Source organism: Opisthocomus hoazin, chromosome 4 (genome assembly GCF_030867145.1).
Source record: "Opisthocomus hoazin isolate bOpiHoa1 chromosome 4, bOpiHoa1.hap1, whole genome shotgun sequence".
Classification (NCBI taxonomy): domain Eukaryota; kingdom Metazoa; phylum Chordata; class Aves; order Opisthocomiformes; family Opisthocomidae; genus Opisthocomus; species Opisthocomus hoazin.
This window is the reverse complement of record NC_134417.1, coordinates 28,338,065-28,355,272: the sequence shown is the minus strand read 5'-3', so window position 1 is coordinate 28,355,272 and position 17,208 is coordinate 28,338,065. Positions and strand designations below refer to the sequence as shown.

The 17,208-nt window shown below is 45.8% G+C and overlaps 1 protein-coding gene across 3 annotated transcripts in view; it reads left to right on the top strand.

Moving 5' to 3' along the window:
- The window catches only part of MME (membrane metalloendopeptidase), a 47,487-nt gene extending 42,981 nt beyond the window's left edge, over window positions 1–4,506 (top strand). For all 3 annotated transcript variants that reach the window (XM_009942383.2, XM_075418440.1, XM_075418439.1), the window contains one exon: window positions 3,176–4,506. In XM_009942383.2, coding sequence (XP_009940685.2) covers window positions 3,176–3,275 — 100 coding nt within the window. In that variant the 3' untranslated portion in view covers window positions 3,276–4,506. The remainder of the gene's footprint in view (window positions 1–3,175) is intronic.
- Window positions 4,507–17,208: the final 12,702 nt, after the last annotated feature.

The following is a 17,208-nucleotide window of genomic DNA, read 5'->3' as shown; positions in this document are numbered from 1 at the left end:
TTTTAGCTATGGAATTTAAAGAACTCCACGCAAAAGGCTAGGCTGCGCTTACCAGGGTAGCTGTAGGCATGTCACACAGACAGAGAGGCACAGCCCACTGACGCTGGTTCAGAGAGAGCAGGACAGACTGTCCCTCGGGACCTCCCAGCCCCAGCGCGGCTCTGTGCTGGCAGGAGCAGGCACAGTTCTGCCCAGGAGGCACCGCGGGCAGAATAAGGCTCTGGGGGAGCTGTCCTCACCCTTGAGATGATACAACTTAATTCTATTAACTGAAAACTATTGAGAAGCTTTGAGCAGTCGTTGTCACAGGACACAAACACCATCACCCGGCTGTTACCAAACGTGCGTCACTGTTACAGCAGAGTCCCCGTGACTGTCTCTGGAATGCAGTGCTCTTCCCAAAGTCCCCTGGCTCTCGCAATAGCTCCTGACAGGGTTCTCGTTAAGACCAAACGCTACGGATGGCCTTCGTCCTCCTCTAAAGTCACATGCAAAGGGTATTACTCTGCCGAGCATGGAGAAGAATTCCTCTTGGTTCAAACAGTAATGCTGCCATTCATCATGGACAGATGATCTTCTGTCCATGCCTTTGCCATCTAGAGCTAGGAAGCCGTTCTTGGGTTCCAGCCAAGTGGATCAGCCCGCCTTCGCTGTTACACTAACAGTATCACTGGAAACGCCTGCAGGCCAGGCCCCTGGCTCCACTGTGCCCCAGCTGTTACACAGGGTCACTATTGGTTTTCTCTTGTAACTGGAACAGAAGTGAGTTTTAGGTGGAAGATCAGGGCCCCTGAATCAGTAACAAACCTGTACGCCCTGGTGCAATAAGCAAATTTGTATTCTCTGCCTTGTGTACTGGGTCAGCCTTTCCAAGAGTAGGTGGGCTCAAATTCAGTGGAGTCCTGCAAGAAACCTGGCTGTTCTGGGTGCAAGTCTTTGGGCCAGACTGGGATCTTTTCTTTTGAACTTAAATCAGAGCCACCTATTCATCAGCAGCGTAACAATGTTTTTGCTCTAATAAATCTGTTTGGTCAAATGCCATGAGATCAAGCAGCAATGCAGACATCACAACATCTGTTAGCTTTGAAAGGCTGTGGCATCGCCAGCATTCGCATACACAATAGCTGGTTTCTCTCCTGATACAATTCAGTACATTAATTCCAGTATCTTTCAGCAGCTTTTCACCAAAGAATTATTTTGTTTATCCCACATCCTCAAATATTTAGCGCAAGCCGTGACTGTTCCTTCACTTGCTGCTTGACTGGCATGTCGCCGTGGGTGGTTTCTGTCCTGTCTGCAGATCTCTCCCGGAGGCAGGTCATGCCCCAAGTCCTGCCCTCAGCTGAATTTGGTCCCAATGCTAACGAGGCTCTCCAGCAGTTCTCCAGAGCTGTGCCTCCTCTTTGCGTATCTGGTTTGTACAAGTCACAAGTCCTTTGAAGTTCATTACTTCGGCATATTTGTGTACATCTTTGATATATTGCATCAGGTGGTGTGCTGTTTTGACATCAATATGAAAGGCTATAAACCCTATATGGACTTGCATAAGTATTAATGAGAAAATACTAACATTTTTAGCATGTGAAGCAATTTGCAGGATGAGGCCCACCTAAGAGCTTTAAAATAGAAAGCTTTTCAGCACACGAGACATACTCACAAAACTACTGCCTAACGACATACTCTTAAAATGGCACAATAGCTCCCAGCATGCTTTTTTTTTTTTATTTGGGTGGGTTTTTTGTTGGTGGTTTGTTTTAACACCTGCTGCACTGACTGCAGGTTATTTCTCCTTACAGGTAGGACAGGCAGCTCTTCACAGAAATTGTTAATTTTTAGTGCAATTTTAGTTTATGGGCTGACAACTCAGAGTACTGGACAGGTGGAACCTTTTGTTCACTAGGAAAATAAGAAGCTAACAGAAAGCCACCTTAGATCAGGTAATTGTCAAAGGCAGACAAAAGAGAATCTGTATCCGAGTGTTAACATGCAAAATCAAAACCTAGCAAGTACAGTAATAGCTACAGCTCGAGCCCTGCTTATGTACCAAATCCCTGTGGTTTGGGGGTATTAGTAAATGAAGCAAGATTCTTACCCCACTGCTGTTTTATCTGGTTGTTAATAACAAACAGAAGTAGAATTTTCTTGCACCCCAAATACCTTCTGCTCTGTTTCTGGCAAAATCCCGTTTTAGCAGTCCTAGTCCTCAAGAGCAGCGAAGTGCTGCTAGATCACTTAAATGCATGACTTCGCCTGTAACCATTTCTCTGTGCTGCTGCTGGCTGCTGCGACCAGTGAGCAAGTCGTCGTGCTTTTCAGCTTGCAGAGATAGTCACATCGTTGCAGGTGTCAGCTGCTGAACTGCACCTCGACTTCTGTGGACACCTCCTGGTTCTGTTGACTGATGGTTAAGGTTATTCACAGAATAATCACAAATCACTCAAAGAAACAGTTCTTCAAATATTCCTGGTCCACAGTCAGTGTGCATCAGTACTTATATTTTCCATTTGAAGCTGAAGCTGTTTTCCTGCATGGGTACGTGCATGCTGCATTTCCATCGCTGAAGGAAGGAGCAACTCCTAGCAGATCTAGTCACATATGTTCACAATTACACACACAGAACTGCATTAGCTGGAGTGGCCTCATACTCACTTGAAAGCTGTTCTGTGTAGGAGTCGTTTTTCCAGGAAACTCATTCCCTGGAACATTTGTGGAGAAGGCCCAGAGAAGCAGTACGATCTTAGTTAAAACTCAACTGGTGTAAAAATGTGAATAAACATTCACTGAAATGTTACACCACAGTCCTCTGCTGCAGGGTTTTGTTTTCCCTTCACAAAGAAACTTGTCAGCAAAACACATCTGAAAAAATGCCGAGTGAAAACTAACGACAGGTAATAAATGTGTTCCTAGTGACATAAGTGGAGTTTTGTGAGGGCCAGCAAGGAAGCAGGGACAGGTCCTGTATTTGGGGGGGCTGCAACAGCGACCACACAAACTGGAAAGAGGAGATAGAGCCACTGCTTGAGGCGAAAAGAAGCAACAGTCAGAGTTCAGAAACGGGTGTTTCCCACAGAATTTTGAGGTGACGCAAAAAGAGATGTTAGATCATATGGGTCTTGTTGTTTGTTTTAAACAAAGGCAAGCAACAATGACAAGATGTTGCTGTTTTGTTTTAAAGGGTCATAGGATCATTGCAAAACTCTCCGGAATTTTCTGAAGCCTTTTCATGCACCGAGACAAACTACATGGATCCTGCTAAAAAGTGCCGAGTCTGGTGACGGAACTGTAAATGCTGCGTCCTGAGAAGCTTTCCAGAAAAAGAGAAATTTTGAACTAATTCTGAGGAAGGAAGAAAACAGAGAAATATGCTAGAATAGCCACTGTAATTCTTAGTAAACAGGCAAAAATAAAAGAATCACACAGCAAAACATCAAACGAAGGCCGAATGCCAGTGCAGCGATCAGCTGCTCTTCCTATCACCGAGCCCTGTAGAATCTCAGTCACTTGACAGTGTACAGTAACGTTTCACTTGTGGTTAATCCTGTTCCCCGCTGGCCAGCGGCCTTCCGGATTTATTTTAAAATGTCAAAGTAGAACACATTATCTCCCACTGGTCGGTGAACGCGTTTCTGATCAAGCAGAGGAAGGAAATACTAAGTAACACACTGTTTTAGACATCGTAACATGATAATGAGACAGCAGTTTATATGCTAAGTGTCAGGCTTTCTACCCTCTGCTGTTCTGATACATCTGTTCTACCAGACGTCTTCATTTTTACTTGAAACCATTTATACAAGAGGAGTCCAAAGACCTGCTGTAATTAAGTAAAGTAACTACTCACTAATTATTCCAGTGTGTATTTTCTCAAGTCACTATTTACAACAGTTTATTTACTGCTTTCCAACCAAACTGAAATTGTAGGTAATTTATTAATTTTTGAACATGTAATCTGTAAGATTGTGATCAAAGACCCTTTCACAGTTTTCTAAGCTTTTTCTTGCTTTCTCTAAAGTTGGTCTTTTTTAAAGTTTCTAGTAATGTATAAATCACAGTTTTTATATTTAAATCTGAGCTACACTTTTGACTTGAAGTATTGTAATATATTTTATCAGCGGCTGCACAGAACTGGGAAGTTTGAGTAAAGCATGGTGTTAGGCAATAAGACAAAGTCTACAAAAGTGAGCTCTCCAGCGGAATATACCAACATTGCAGTTTTCAGGCTGACTTTCTCAGTGTTTAGGGTCTGATCCTGCACATAATTTGTACATGTTCTGCTCGACATTGGTCCTAACATCAGTAAAGCTGTGCAGCTGACTGCAGGAACGGAGCTTTAAGTAAGAAGGTAAAAGGCTTTAAATCTGCCATGATATGTATTAAACATCCTCATGCAGATTGCAAAGGAACTTACTGCTTTGTATATCAAAGCAAACAGATTTCCAAAAATAAGTACTAGATACCTCAGATGACTGCTATAATAGGTGTATTTAAAAACCTATGTTCCTTTTAGCTTTCCGAGTTTGTCATCTGATAAAACCATTTTGATAATAAACTGAAATTATCAGCCAAATGCAATGTGTCTTCTTTATATGCAACAAAAAAGTACAAAAAAAAAGTTCTCTGCAAATACATTTCTGTACTCGCCGCTGAGCATCACACTTCAACATCTATAACAACTGACAAAAGGAGAACTCAGATCCTTTTGTTCTAGTTTAAGAGCAGATCTCAGTAGGTTAGTTACTATCCAAGGAAATCACACCAAAATTGTCTGCACAAAAGTTCCTCTTCCAAGACTTTGCCCCAACAGTATGTCAAAGAGAGCAGAAAATAGATTCCTTTTCATGAATTTCCCGCCGGCGGAGCCACGCGTAATGCAAGAGCAGCAGCGAAGGCCTCCCGTAGCATCCAGCACAGCTCCGTGGCTGCCCGAGGGACGGTCGCTGTAGCTGCGGTTCCTAAGGAGCCGTGGAACGATCTTTGCTTGCGGTGCACCTGGCAGATTGAGAGGCCAAAGCCAGACACAAAGCAAGTTCCTACAGACCCTGCTGCAGGGCCGTGGTGTCCAACGCCTGGACAGGACCTGGCGGGACCTCACACCCACACCACTCCCTGTCCAGTCACCACTGCCTGGAAGTCACGCCTGGCCACAAAAGGGAAGCAAAGAGCGGAGAAACAGTAGAAGCTAGAGGAAAGCAGTAGAAAAACCCAAACATTTATGTTAACAGGGTTTTTACCTCTCTGCTGGGCCCCCGTCTTCACTCCTCCCCATGTATTTGTCATAGAACTTTCTATACTTTTCATCATTAACCTGAGACATCCAAAAGAAACTCAATCCTTTACAAAGGCAGGCCATAAAACTATGAAACGGGAAGTACCATCATCCCTGTTTCACAGCTAGTCAGGGGAACACTCATCAAGGATCGAGAAGAAATTCAGAAGGTAACTAAATAAAGCAATAGATCACTAAAAGAATAAATAATATTAAATGTAACAGTCAATGTATACAGAATAACTAATAAGTATTTATTAGAATAGCAAATATAATATATTCCTTATAAAAACACGAGTAAGTCAGTACAGATAGATCAGTTGTAATGTCTGTTCAATAACACATCAGCAAGCTGTTCCGATACACCTCATGTTTCATTTGCCCACTAGACAGACAGAAATCTAGAAGAGCATATTTATTGCTGGAGATACAGATCTCTACCTGTAGTTTTCAACAGCAGGTGTACTACACAGTGAAGGCTTTTTCACTTCCAAGCACTCTTGGAAGAACACACATAAAAATCATTGCATCTTGATTCACGCTAGCTCCTCAGGGAGCAGGGGAGGTGAATTCATATACACTACCAAGGTTATGGTCATTTCTCTCACCATCACAGCAAGAAATAAAGCTTCCCGCATGGAAAGTGTCCAGCAACGCTCGGGCCAGGGCAGCAACAGATAGTCTTTAAGGAAACAAAACGGAGATACACTTGGCAGCTGGCTTTAGACATGTCATCGAACCCAGCTTTTACATTTATCAGTTACAAGACTGGCTTCCCCAAACCATCATTCGTCACTGCTTCCCCCTCCCATCTATTTTATGACAGACAATCCGTCCATAACCACGAGCTAGAGCTTGGAAAGAAGTGTGTGAAATACAAAGCAAGCTCAATGCATACGACCAGAAGAAATGGCAAAGTTTGACTAAGCACTGCTGACCGCACAAAGGGCCAGAAATCTCCCCCTTTCATTAGATGCAACCAGGAAACCAAGTGAATGGACGTCTAGAAAACAACCTGCAAGCATGCCATGATTTGGTATAAGTTAACAAGAAAGGTTTAAGCAAAAAGGACCTGGTCAGTGTAGGAACCTAAACAGTAAAACTGTTCGTAAAGGTTCTGTTTACGTATGGCCACGCATCTGTATCTCTTCCAAGAACATCTCCCTGACAGACCCCTTCCCTCCTTCACGCAGCTCCACAGGCTGCACTCACCACCGGCTCGAGCCTGTAGGTGCACAGGAGGCTGCCCATTCCCTGATTCCCCCTCTGGAGTAGGCGAGAAAATAGATGCAGGGTTGGCTTCACTCCTGGCTAAAGCAGCCGACTCAGAACTGTGTGGGGACTGCTGAAATAAGCCCCAGGAGGAAGCGACTACACGCCAGAACCAAGAGAAAACACGGACATCATCTGCAGTGCTGCTCTGAAGCTCAGCATCTCCCAATACCAATCCTGGGGCTAGGCACATCATACACCATCAGTTTAGTCTTCAAAGCTCACGAGGCACATCAGCTGAGTGCAGGAAAGCCTTGTATTAGCATTTAACAGAAAACTGAAATGTAAAATACATATCTTGGAAACCAAACTTTAACCAGTGGCAATTAAAATTTCCTCACTCATGCAAAAGAGAAATTCAGGTCTGTGTAAAAAAAACCACAGCAGTCATCATTCAGATGTGAGGTATCTGACATTAAACAAGCAGTGACAATCAGAATATACCATTCATCACAGGATTTTCCTTCTCACAGTGCTAATATGTCAGGGAAGTATCTATAGATATGCCATGGAAAGCGTTTACCAACCAGGTGGAAGGACATGTCACTCAGAGCAGCATTCATGTTTTACTGCTTCTTCAGTTCCACATCTAAACACTTTACCAGGTTTCAGTGTAGGAGTTCAAGTTGTGTGCAAATGCACTGGTCATTTTGAGCATTCCCGTGAGCTTGGCACGAGGCACCTCTATATTCAGTCAACTGGCATATTTACTGCCGAAAGTTAAAAACAGTAAACATGGTATCACTAACACAAAAACTGTGTTGCTAAAGTGTTGGCATTTTCTGTAAATTTTACCTCACTTGGCTACATTGCGTAAGAAAATGTGTTTCAGTTTTACTGAAAAGATGCTTAGATTCAAGTTGGCATGACCACAACAGATATGAAGAATCTGTGACAAGATGTAGAAAAGAATTTAACTAGCGCCTTGCGAAGTGTGCCTCAGCGTGTGTTTGTCAATGTTCAAAACCAGAAAGACTCAAATAAAGCAAAAAAGAGACAAAAAACCAACAAAAAAATCAGTATTACCTCAGTGGAAGGCAAGGAATTTCTGGAAGGGAGAGTATTCCGTACCTAGAAGAGAGAAAAAAGTGTTAATATCTGATGAGAATTTAAATGGAGCTTGATTTGTGGATGAATATGGGCTATCTCTTCCTTGTTAGTTTCCTCTGGTTCCTCACTCTCAATAGTTTTATTCTTGGTTTTTGTTTTCCAGCTACTTAAGTCATCTTCCTTCTGTGTTTTTAGAGAAATGAATTCCTCGCAAATAACCACACAGTCACAGAGTCCGTCTGCAGCAGTTTTCCTCAGTTCCTGCCCATTTAAGCTCCAACTTCTCCCTCGATGTATTTTCCTTTAAATACAATCATACAAATTTTGGCACTCTTTTCTTTGGTACAAAAAGCAGTTTTGGAGCCAGCTGTTGTGTAGGTCTACTCTCCAATCCAGCCTCTTCAGAGTTACAATACAGCAGGAACATCTGCTCCTACCTGTCTGCTGCTGGCAGAGCGACCTGGAGTTACAAAACCCTGAGCAAGCACTGAGCAACCAAAAGCTGAGGTAGTATGGTACAAACGCTCCTTGTGTAAACAGTTAGTACTGGCTAACTATTGGTAACATCTATCACCTTCATGCCCTTAGCATCAGGGAAAAAAGGGATGAAACAGAGTAGCTAAATTAATGATGTAAAATAACTGCTGTTCACTTGCGAGCTGGCCTTGCTGAGCCCTTTCCAGTACCTGGCTGCAGGAAGGCTGCTCCACATCCAGCAGGATTTGCACCCTGCGGTCTAGAAGAGGCCGCCTAAGGACCACCGCAGTCCCTTTCCTCGACCTGGTCAGGCTGCCCTCGTCAATCCCTGCCTATCCCTCCAAAAGCTCTGCAGGTCTGTGGAGAGCATCAAAATGTGAAGGGAAAAGCTGGAGGAAGCATCATCCCTTTCTCAGGGTACGTTTCACATTTTTTCATTGTGGCTGAAATGTCAGCTCGGTTTTTTGCCTTATCACAGCATCCTTGTCAACATCAATGAAATGTACAGAAAAAAGAAAGTTTTCAGGTAGGAAAAAAGTATTGTTATTTAACAGCTTTCTCTGATCTACTTCAGTGCAAGAAAGGACAGAGTTAAACTCAAAAATAAGTTTAATAAACAGTGAAAGTGAGATACAGCAGGATCCAATGGGGCAACAGCTCCATTTGTTCGTACTTCTGCAGAAAAAAGCACACTCAACTTTACCTAAAAAAAAATTGCTATGAACAACTTTGAGTATCACTGTCAGCTTCTGTAAAATCTAAGAGTCAGTTGCTATAGTTCTACAGATGTGTTGTGATTGTTTCAGTTGACTTCACTTGACTTTCCATAGCAGCAGGCTGACAAAACTTTAGGGATGATATAAAATATGCATAAATACTAGCATTGGTCAATTAATTGACAATGCCTTAACGAAGCAGCTACCAAACACCCGTAATACACAGCCATCACTAAATAATTCATCTAAGTACTGCTGAGATGCTGCGACTCACAAACAGCTTCTCTTCTGCTGCCCAGCGACGCTGGGCCACAGGCTCGCTGACGCCGTGGCAGACTTCCGCGAGGCCGTGCGGAGGGGCTGCACCACCCCCAGAGGGGCCGGGAGACCCTGGGGCCGCTCACCAACCACTCGACTCGGAGCCCACGGAAAAGCTCCAATGATGAAGATGATGCTGATAGTGACCCTTAGGGACTTTTTTTCTTCTGGACAAGCGACTCCTCCACCACTGCTTCTTCTTATCTGGGTGTTACTGATTTTCCTACATATGCTACATCTACTTTTTTTCCTTTTTGAACCTATTAGTTTTAGATACTGAATCATGGGCCTTTAAATTAACTCCAAAATACAAAAAACCTGAGTTTTCTCAATCTTTTTGTAACATCCAGTGGAAAATCACCATGTAGCAAGAAGTAAATAAGATAGGGCACATACTGTGTCCAGAGGAGCCACAATGGATTCACACATCTTCTGTGACATCGCTAAGAGAGCTTTTTATTCAAATAGCCAATGAGTACCAATTGCTTAAGAACTGTTTTCCCCAACGTTGTGCTTAATCGCAAAGAAAGAAGTCAGCATACTTTGGAGGAAAACTGAAGTCCTACAGGCCGTGTTGGAACTGAAGGCGGAGACACCAGCACTTTGTTCCCTCCAGACTCCAGCACCCCCACAGCCTAAATTAGTCGAAAGCTACCATACCCTCATTTCAGTTCTCACAGGGATGGAGTGTCTTGGTGTCAGTCCTTTACCTTAAAAATCACCCTTCGCTCGTGGCGAATTCAGATGAAAGCAAGAAGATAACCCAAGAAACCCACAGGACACAGGATGAAAGGTTTATCAGACCCAGATGTCCAGAAATGAAACTGCCCAAGGCTAGACTGCCACGGAACTGGGATTAACCTTTTTCCCCGCTGCAGAGCTCAGCTACTGACCCAGAAGATGCTGAGGCCTCCCCAGCACACCAGCAACATCTGCACTGCTGGCCTGCCCTCCCAGGAAAAGCTGAGCACTGGGGAGCTCTTCCTCTGGGATTTATTCAGAGTCCAAATTCCTTGTTCTTCTTTCCCCCTTCTCCTGGACTTCCTACATTTTAACTCAACGCGGGGAAAGTTCTGATGTTACTGTAATATATCACAGTATTTGTTAATTTTCCTTTGGATGTGTCCCAGCACTTTTCTCACTTGAGCAGCTGCTGACAAAGACTACCAAGTACAGAATTCATTTTCTTAGCTAAACCATGGAGGAATTCTTACTCCACAAGGAGGCAAAACCCTTCCCAGCTGCTCTGCGATGTGGTCTCACCAAGTGAAGCCCCTCCCCACGCCGATCGTCAGTGACCTTACATCCACACTGACAACTGTGTTTCACACAGACACGCGCACGGGCTCAGTGCCTGTCGCTGATTACTGGTGTTTCAGGGAAATCCATGGGTCATTTTATTGCTCTGTCACACTTACAGGCCTTACTGACTTTGTAAGAAAGGCAATGAAGACAACTGCTACAGGAACACAGCCAACCTACAGTGTCTACCGTGCTAATGTAGTACAGAAAGAATGATTTTAAAAATATTTTTTAATTTATTCTGAAGCTGTAATATTCATAGAAGGAGACTAAAGTATCTCAAAAGTTATCTGAAAATTAAATATGCCCACTAACCAAAAAATTATTTTTCAGGAGGCACTGGAATAAATTCTGCTACAGAAGAATCAAAGACACAGATATTGAGTCAGTCATGCTGTAAGCGAGCAGAACAGAATGTGGAATTACTTTATGTAATACAACCAACTTTACACTACTGGAGCAACGTTCCACAGAACATAGAGCAGTCAGTTCAGAACACAAATGAAAGTGGCAACAATGATCACTGAAAAAAAAAAAACAAAAAAAACCCTGAGTTTTGACAGCAGGCAGATTTTTCCCAAATTATTCAGATTCCACATGTCTTGATGTCTCCTTTGGCCTGCATTAACTCAAGCTGTTCTTGTCACATCACACATCAAGATACCAGAACCAAATATGGCAGGAGGTTATGGTGGTGACTCAAGACAGAAAAAAGTCTTCCTCATAAAATCAGTGTTTAATAGCTAATGAGCTCAGACCAGCCTCTCAAAGTCAGTAATGGGCAGAAGGCTGGATCTGTGCCCCTGGAGTCCCACTCACCTCCTCTTTTCTGAACTGACTTTCACTCCCTCGTGCAGGCCCAGCTGGCTGTTCTGCTGCCTGGGACTCTGCTGTGTAATGACGAACGCTCAGTACACTTCGCACCAAGCATGGCTGCCTCTGGTAAGGGAACTTCTCCCTGTGTCCAGGAAAGGAATATGTGCGCTGACTTCCAAACAACACAACCCCCTCAGAGCCGTTACCGGCACCACACAACGTAGCAGAAGCTACCAAACATACACTTAGGACAACATTTCTCATGCTGACACTATTCCAAGTTTCCACTCACAGCTTTGGGTTTACATTGACCTCCTGGAGACAACATTACCATTCAGTATGTTCTCCCCTGCCCGTGCAGACCCCCACGTAGCAATTAGATATTACACTAATGGGAACAACAGAAAACAAGAAAATAGTTTGGAATCATCCTTTGTGAGATTATATACTTAAGGCTACTAAGTCAGCCGTTTTATTGTTCTAAGGCTTCCTTCCATATATGGGGATTTTACTGATGAAGTTTTAAGATTATCTGAGAAGACCCTGATCTATTTCCACTTCATTGCTATAAAATGTCCCATATCTATTCCAAGTCTGGTATCGGAACCACGATGCACCAGTGGAATAGTAAACAACAGTAAGCTTGCTACTGCTTTCCTCACTACGCTGTGGACATGCAATACAGCATCCACTTTCATTCAGTTACATCCAAGCATTGCTATGTATTCACGTTGGAGAAGACACGGTTGAAGATGCAAGTATGGTGCACACAGAAAATGGTATCACGTGGTTTCTCTTGGACCTCAGAAGTCAGAATTCGATCCAGAGTTGAACCAGGTCATGAGAAAGATCCTCCTCTCACACAGGTCACCTTCTGGTAGCTACACAGTGCTTCAAAAACAGATTTCTCAATTATCTTCTTCATCCAGAACTGGTTAGATATTCTGGTACTGGTTCAGTTAGGGCCTTGAACATAAGGACTGACACCAGCAACTTGATTTAGTGTTTTACAAGAAGCTAATGTAGGAGCAGAAGACAGTTGTCCTGCTGGTGTTGAGACCTCCTAAGCTAGGCTGGACTTTCTTACAGACTGGGCTTCAGGCCCGCATGAATTACATGCCTGTAGTCCAGCTACAAGGCGATGAAGTGAGGCAGAGTCATTAATCACCATGATGAGCTATGGTAACCTAGACAAAATGGATGGCAGAAAGCATAACTCACAGCTGCTGTTATGGAAGCACTTGTGTCAGCGAGGAAGCCAGCAGTAAGTCCCTGGCTCTTCCCTGAATAAACCAGCTGGCCAGTGCATCTTCAACCAGACGCAACTACAGAAGGGTACAGACTCACCAAAGCGTTTTCACCGGTGTACAAGAAACACTTCCTACCTTTGCTGAGGACAGCTTTCAGGACTGGAGTCAGTAAACCTGGCTGTCTTTGTCAGCCCTACAGTCCTAATTCCAGTCAACTGCCGTTCTCCAGGAGGGGACTCATCCAAGTGCTGAGCTGCTCTGGTGACCTCCTGCCTTCATTACCACCCAGAATAAGATACTTAAACAGAGCACTGGTAGCTACCATTTGATTATCAAATTAATAAGCTGTTACATCAGTTTTAAATAGTTTGGCTTGAGGCATACAATACCGGCAGAACCACTTCATCCTGTTGAGACTACCCAATGACCGCAGCTATCTTGATATACAAGGGGTTGCAATCACTAATTAAATCATACAGCTTCATAAGTAACAACAGAAAAGGCCATCATGGGTGCAAACCATGCTTGCCCTTCAGCCTGTCATTGCAGCTCGACTCATAAACCACCGGCACTGAAACGGCCGCTGCCGGCACTTGCTTGCACAGCACCAGGCTCAAAAGCCTGCGATCTGGAGGCGATCTGGAGTTTTACAGCACTGCTGCTGTAAAAATGTTGATACTGATGGATTGTAACCAATATGCCGTGACTGCAAACAGGTACAGGCTGACCTCTCTGCACACGACCGAGGAGCCACAACCTTCTTCCTAGACAAAGGGAACAGAGTAAGCACTTTGGAGAGCTGGCTGCAGGTGAAGGATGGGCCCCAGCCCTCAGGAGACCCTTTGTCCTGATCTCCAGTAAGCGCTGCTTGCTCACCGCACCCAGCTCTGCGCGCAGAGCAGGAGGCGGCCATGAAGCCTGACCTGCCATTCAAAGCGCCCATCTGGGATATGGCCCCGCAGCTGCAGAGGGAGGTGGGCGCCTCCGACCTGGGCCAGCGTGAGGATGGATTCACCTCCAGCTCCTACAGCTGGCAGAGCACAGCAACGTCCGGCAAAGCGGATGACCCAGACCAGCCATCAATCTCCCAGGGCAGTTTGTTACCTGTCAGTAAACAACACCTGCAACTGCCAAAATGCCATCTCGCTATGTGACCTGGAGTGCTTGCTCCAAACAGAAACAAGCCTCTCACGGAAAGGGAGAAACTTAGTGGAGTCTCCTTCTCTGGAGATATTCCAGACCCGCCTGGACAAGGTCCTGTGCAGCCTGCTGTAGGTGACCCTGCTTCAGCAGGGGGTTGGGCTGGGTGACCCACAGAGGGCCCTTCCAACCCCGACAATCCTGTGATTCTGTTTTCACACAGGAACCAGAGTTCTCTGCAGCTCTGTACAAGAAAAGTATTTTAAAAGAAAATGCAATTAATCACATGCTATTGACCCCAGTAGAGGGATTTGGCTGCAAAGCCTCCGCCGCCCTCTCAGACGGGAGCCAGGAACGGGTCTGCAGCCTTCGGGAGGATCCGTGTTCGGCCTGGATGTCCTCTCACAGGAAGAAACACCACGGCCATCGCAAGGCAGAGGAGCCGGCCAGCTGCGTGCGGGGCTCACACCAACCGGCGCAGCGCCGGCCCCATCTCCACCGAAGGGAAAGAGAGGCGTCGGGGGTCTGAGCCAGGGCACCGCGGCCTCCCCCGCTGCAGCCCTGCGGCGGGCTCAGGGCTGAGACGCGGCCCCTGGGGTGGGCTCAGGGCTGAAAGGCCCCGAGGCGGCTCCGGGGCCAGCCTGGGCGGGCTCCTGCCACGGGTGAGGTGCTGCAGCCGCATTCTGGGCTGCCGGACTGAGGGAGGGAGGGAGGGAGGGCTGGCGGCAACCCTCTCCTCAGCCACTGACCCCACCCAGCCGGCACCTCAGGCTGCCCCGCCCCCTTCCAGAAGGTTCCCCCGGCCCCGCCCCTCAGAGCGCCTCTGGGACTCCGCCTCCCCGCTCTGCCTGTGGTACCCGCAGTACCGGTGCTGTTAAACGCGGGCGGGAAGGCGCGGCTGGGCCAGGCGGGAGCGGTTGCACCGGTCTCCTGCGGGGTAGGACGGAGGCAGGCGGGGCCCGGCCTCTGGCGCAGCCCGGAGCGGGAAGGCCGCCTGCAGACATACTGGCCCCCAGGCAGGCTTTGCCCGAGGGCTCCGCTCTCCATGCAGGGGAGGGGAGCACCGCTGCGCTCTCGTGGGTGCTTCCATCCTCAAAGCGGATCACGAGCGTCAAACGAACGTGAACAAGACTGGAGCAGTGACCAGGAAGCCGCGCGCAGCGTCCCGGGACAGACGGACAGAGACCCGTCCCAAATCAGCTTCCTCAAAGAGCTGTGCAGGGGTAACGGGGAAAGCTGGGCAGAGGCCATGGGGCAAACCCCTGGCAGCCATTCTCTGGAGCAACAGGACCCCAAATGTTCCCACTTACCTTCTGTAAATAAAAAGATGAATAATAAATTAATCAGTGGAAATCATCTTAGAGCACAGGAAACATCATCCTGTCTGGAAGGAACCAACAGAAACGAAAAGGGAGCTTGAGAATCTGCCCACCCTAAACACGCACGGGCCACCTTTGCTCATCGAGAAGCGGCTCTCGGGGGATGTGACACAGCTCCCCAGACCCCAACGGCACGACGCCGCAACGAAGCCAGAGCCCTCCCCAGCCTCCTGACAGCGCATGTGTCCTACGTACTGGCACAGTGACAGAAATGCTGAAGCTATCGCCACGCTTCAATAGTGATGCATCTGATTTGTGGTAGAAATCTCAATGTGGATGTTTTCTTCTCCTAAATCACCAGCATCTCTCCATTTCAGAGAAAAAACGTAGCACCCATACACTCGTTTTATTTTTCCAGAAGGAAAAAAAAAACCTTTTGTTACCCAGTTCAGCCCTGCAAGTGTGGGAAGCTTCAGCAGCACGTTGTACAGCTCCATTATGAAAAGACGCCCGAGTGGGCTGTCCTGAAGGTGGTTGCAAAAGGCCCCTTTGCAGAGTGGTCAGCGCACTTTAAACAGCGCGTGGGATCCATATTTTCTTGGAATAATCCTCTACAATTTTGTACAATAATAAAAACTTTGTAAATAGCAAGTCAGCTTGACAATAATGAAGCCAACCTAGAAAGTTATTTTATTTTGCTCTGCCAAATCAGATCTTTCCACTCTTGAAAATCAGGTAAAACTAAACCATATTGTAATGTTTATATTTTGGCTCTGTAACATTTTAATGTGAAACATTCCATTTCAAATGCTGCTAGAAACCTGAAAAAGGTGCTTGGGTCCACTGGATCTTTCAGAACTGTTTCCATCAGTGCCTGGTAACTAAACTGAGATGTACAAGCAGGTACGTGGGCGCTGTGAAGTCACCCTGTGGCTCCTCGTTGTGGCCGCTCAGAGCCCCGATCAAGGCTGCGAGGCAGCTGCGGGAGAGCTGCCGGCGTAATGCAAACCCAACACGGCCGACAAGCTGGACAGAGTGAGAAACTCCCTGCGGGCTTTGTCCGCTCGCAAAAGGAAGAATGAGCTCGTAAGACAAGCCACAGCCCAGGACTTCATACAATGGCAATCACTTAATTTCTCACAGCATGGAGTTTTCTGGGAGATTTTAAAAAGCACCAAGAGAATTGAACTACTTGTGCACCTACCTCTGGCTTCAAGGAGGCTCCCTGTTGCCTAGGGTTCAGTCAGAGCTAGTGTCAATCGGGATGGTCTCAGCCTTAGAAAATGAGGCATTGGTCTTTAAAATGAGATAAAGGGGTATCTGCTTGAAGTATATGCTGAAACTAGGCTCTTGGCTTACCTAGTCTATGGGTGCGAGTGAGTTAGGATGACTGTTCTCATCTGGAAGTGACTAGCAAACAGCTGGTGATGCTGGAGGTCCTCACATGGACACACCAGGTCCTGCAGAGACTGGGGACCTCCAGCTGTCCAAGAGACTCCACGCTTTATCCCCTCTCTTTCAGGGCATTTGATGAAACATGATTGCCCCTTCACCCTTAGTTCATTCACAGCCGAAGTAACTTGGTGTTAAGACAATTCCCAAAACTGAACGTCACGCTTCAGTGCTTCTGCCAATAGCTGCTGGAGTTGCAAAGGAATTTTCATGGTTGCACTATGGTCAAGTATATTTCTTTTTTGTTTCCATTCCTAAAGGATAACAGACACCAACTGCAGATGGAGACAGGACATCTGATTGATGGGCCTTTCTCATGTTCTCAAAATAATAAAAATTGAATGAGCACAAGTCAAAAAAATAGTTTCTTTAACTAACCACATCAAGGGTCATTAGGATTATTTTCACATTCCCTTAAACATACATCCTGCTAGGATCTTCAAGACATGCCTCCCACAATCAGTTCTCTAACTGGGGACTGAATTATTGGTGATTTAATCTTCAGAGAACTGAAACATTATAGTATAAAAATCTTCAAGCTCAAAAGCTCAAAGATGTCTGTGAAAATGCAGTGGCTCAGATCATCTGATGATCACTTCTGATTTAAATGACCAGGTCACTGGAAGGTCTCAAGGCACATTATCTAGTGGATGAATATAATTATCTCCAGTTATAATTAAAAAAGACAAAACCCCTAGGTACAAGATAATCAGGAGGCCACGGTGAGTCTGAGCCACAATTCTAGACATGCTATGCTGTACAACAGACCTCCCAACCTTAACCAAGTCTGATGTTTTCTTTTTGAAGGACATACATGTTTCTGTTTCATAATA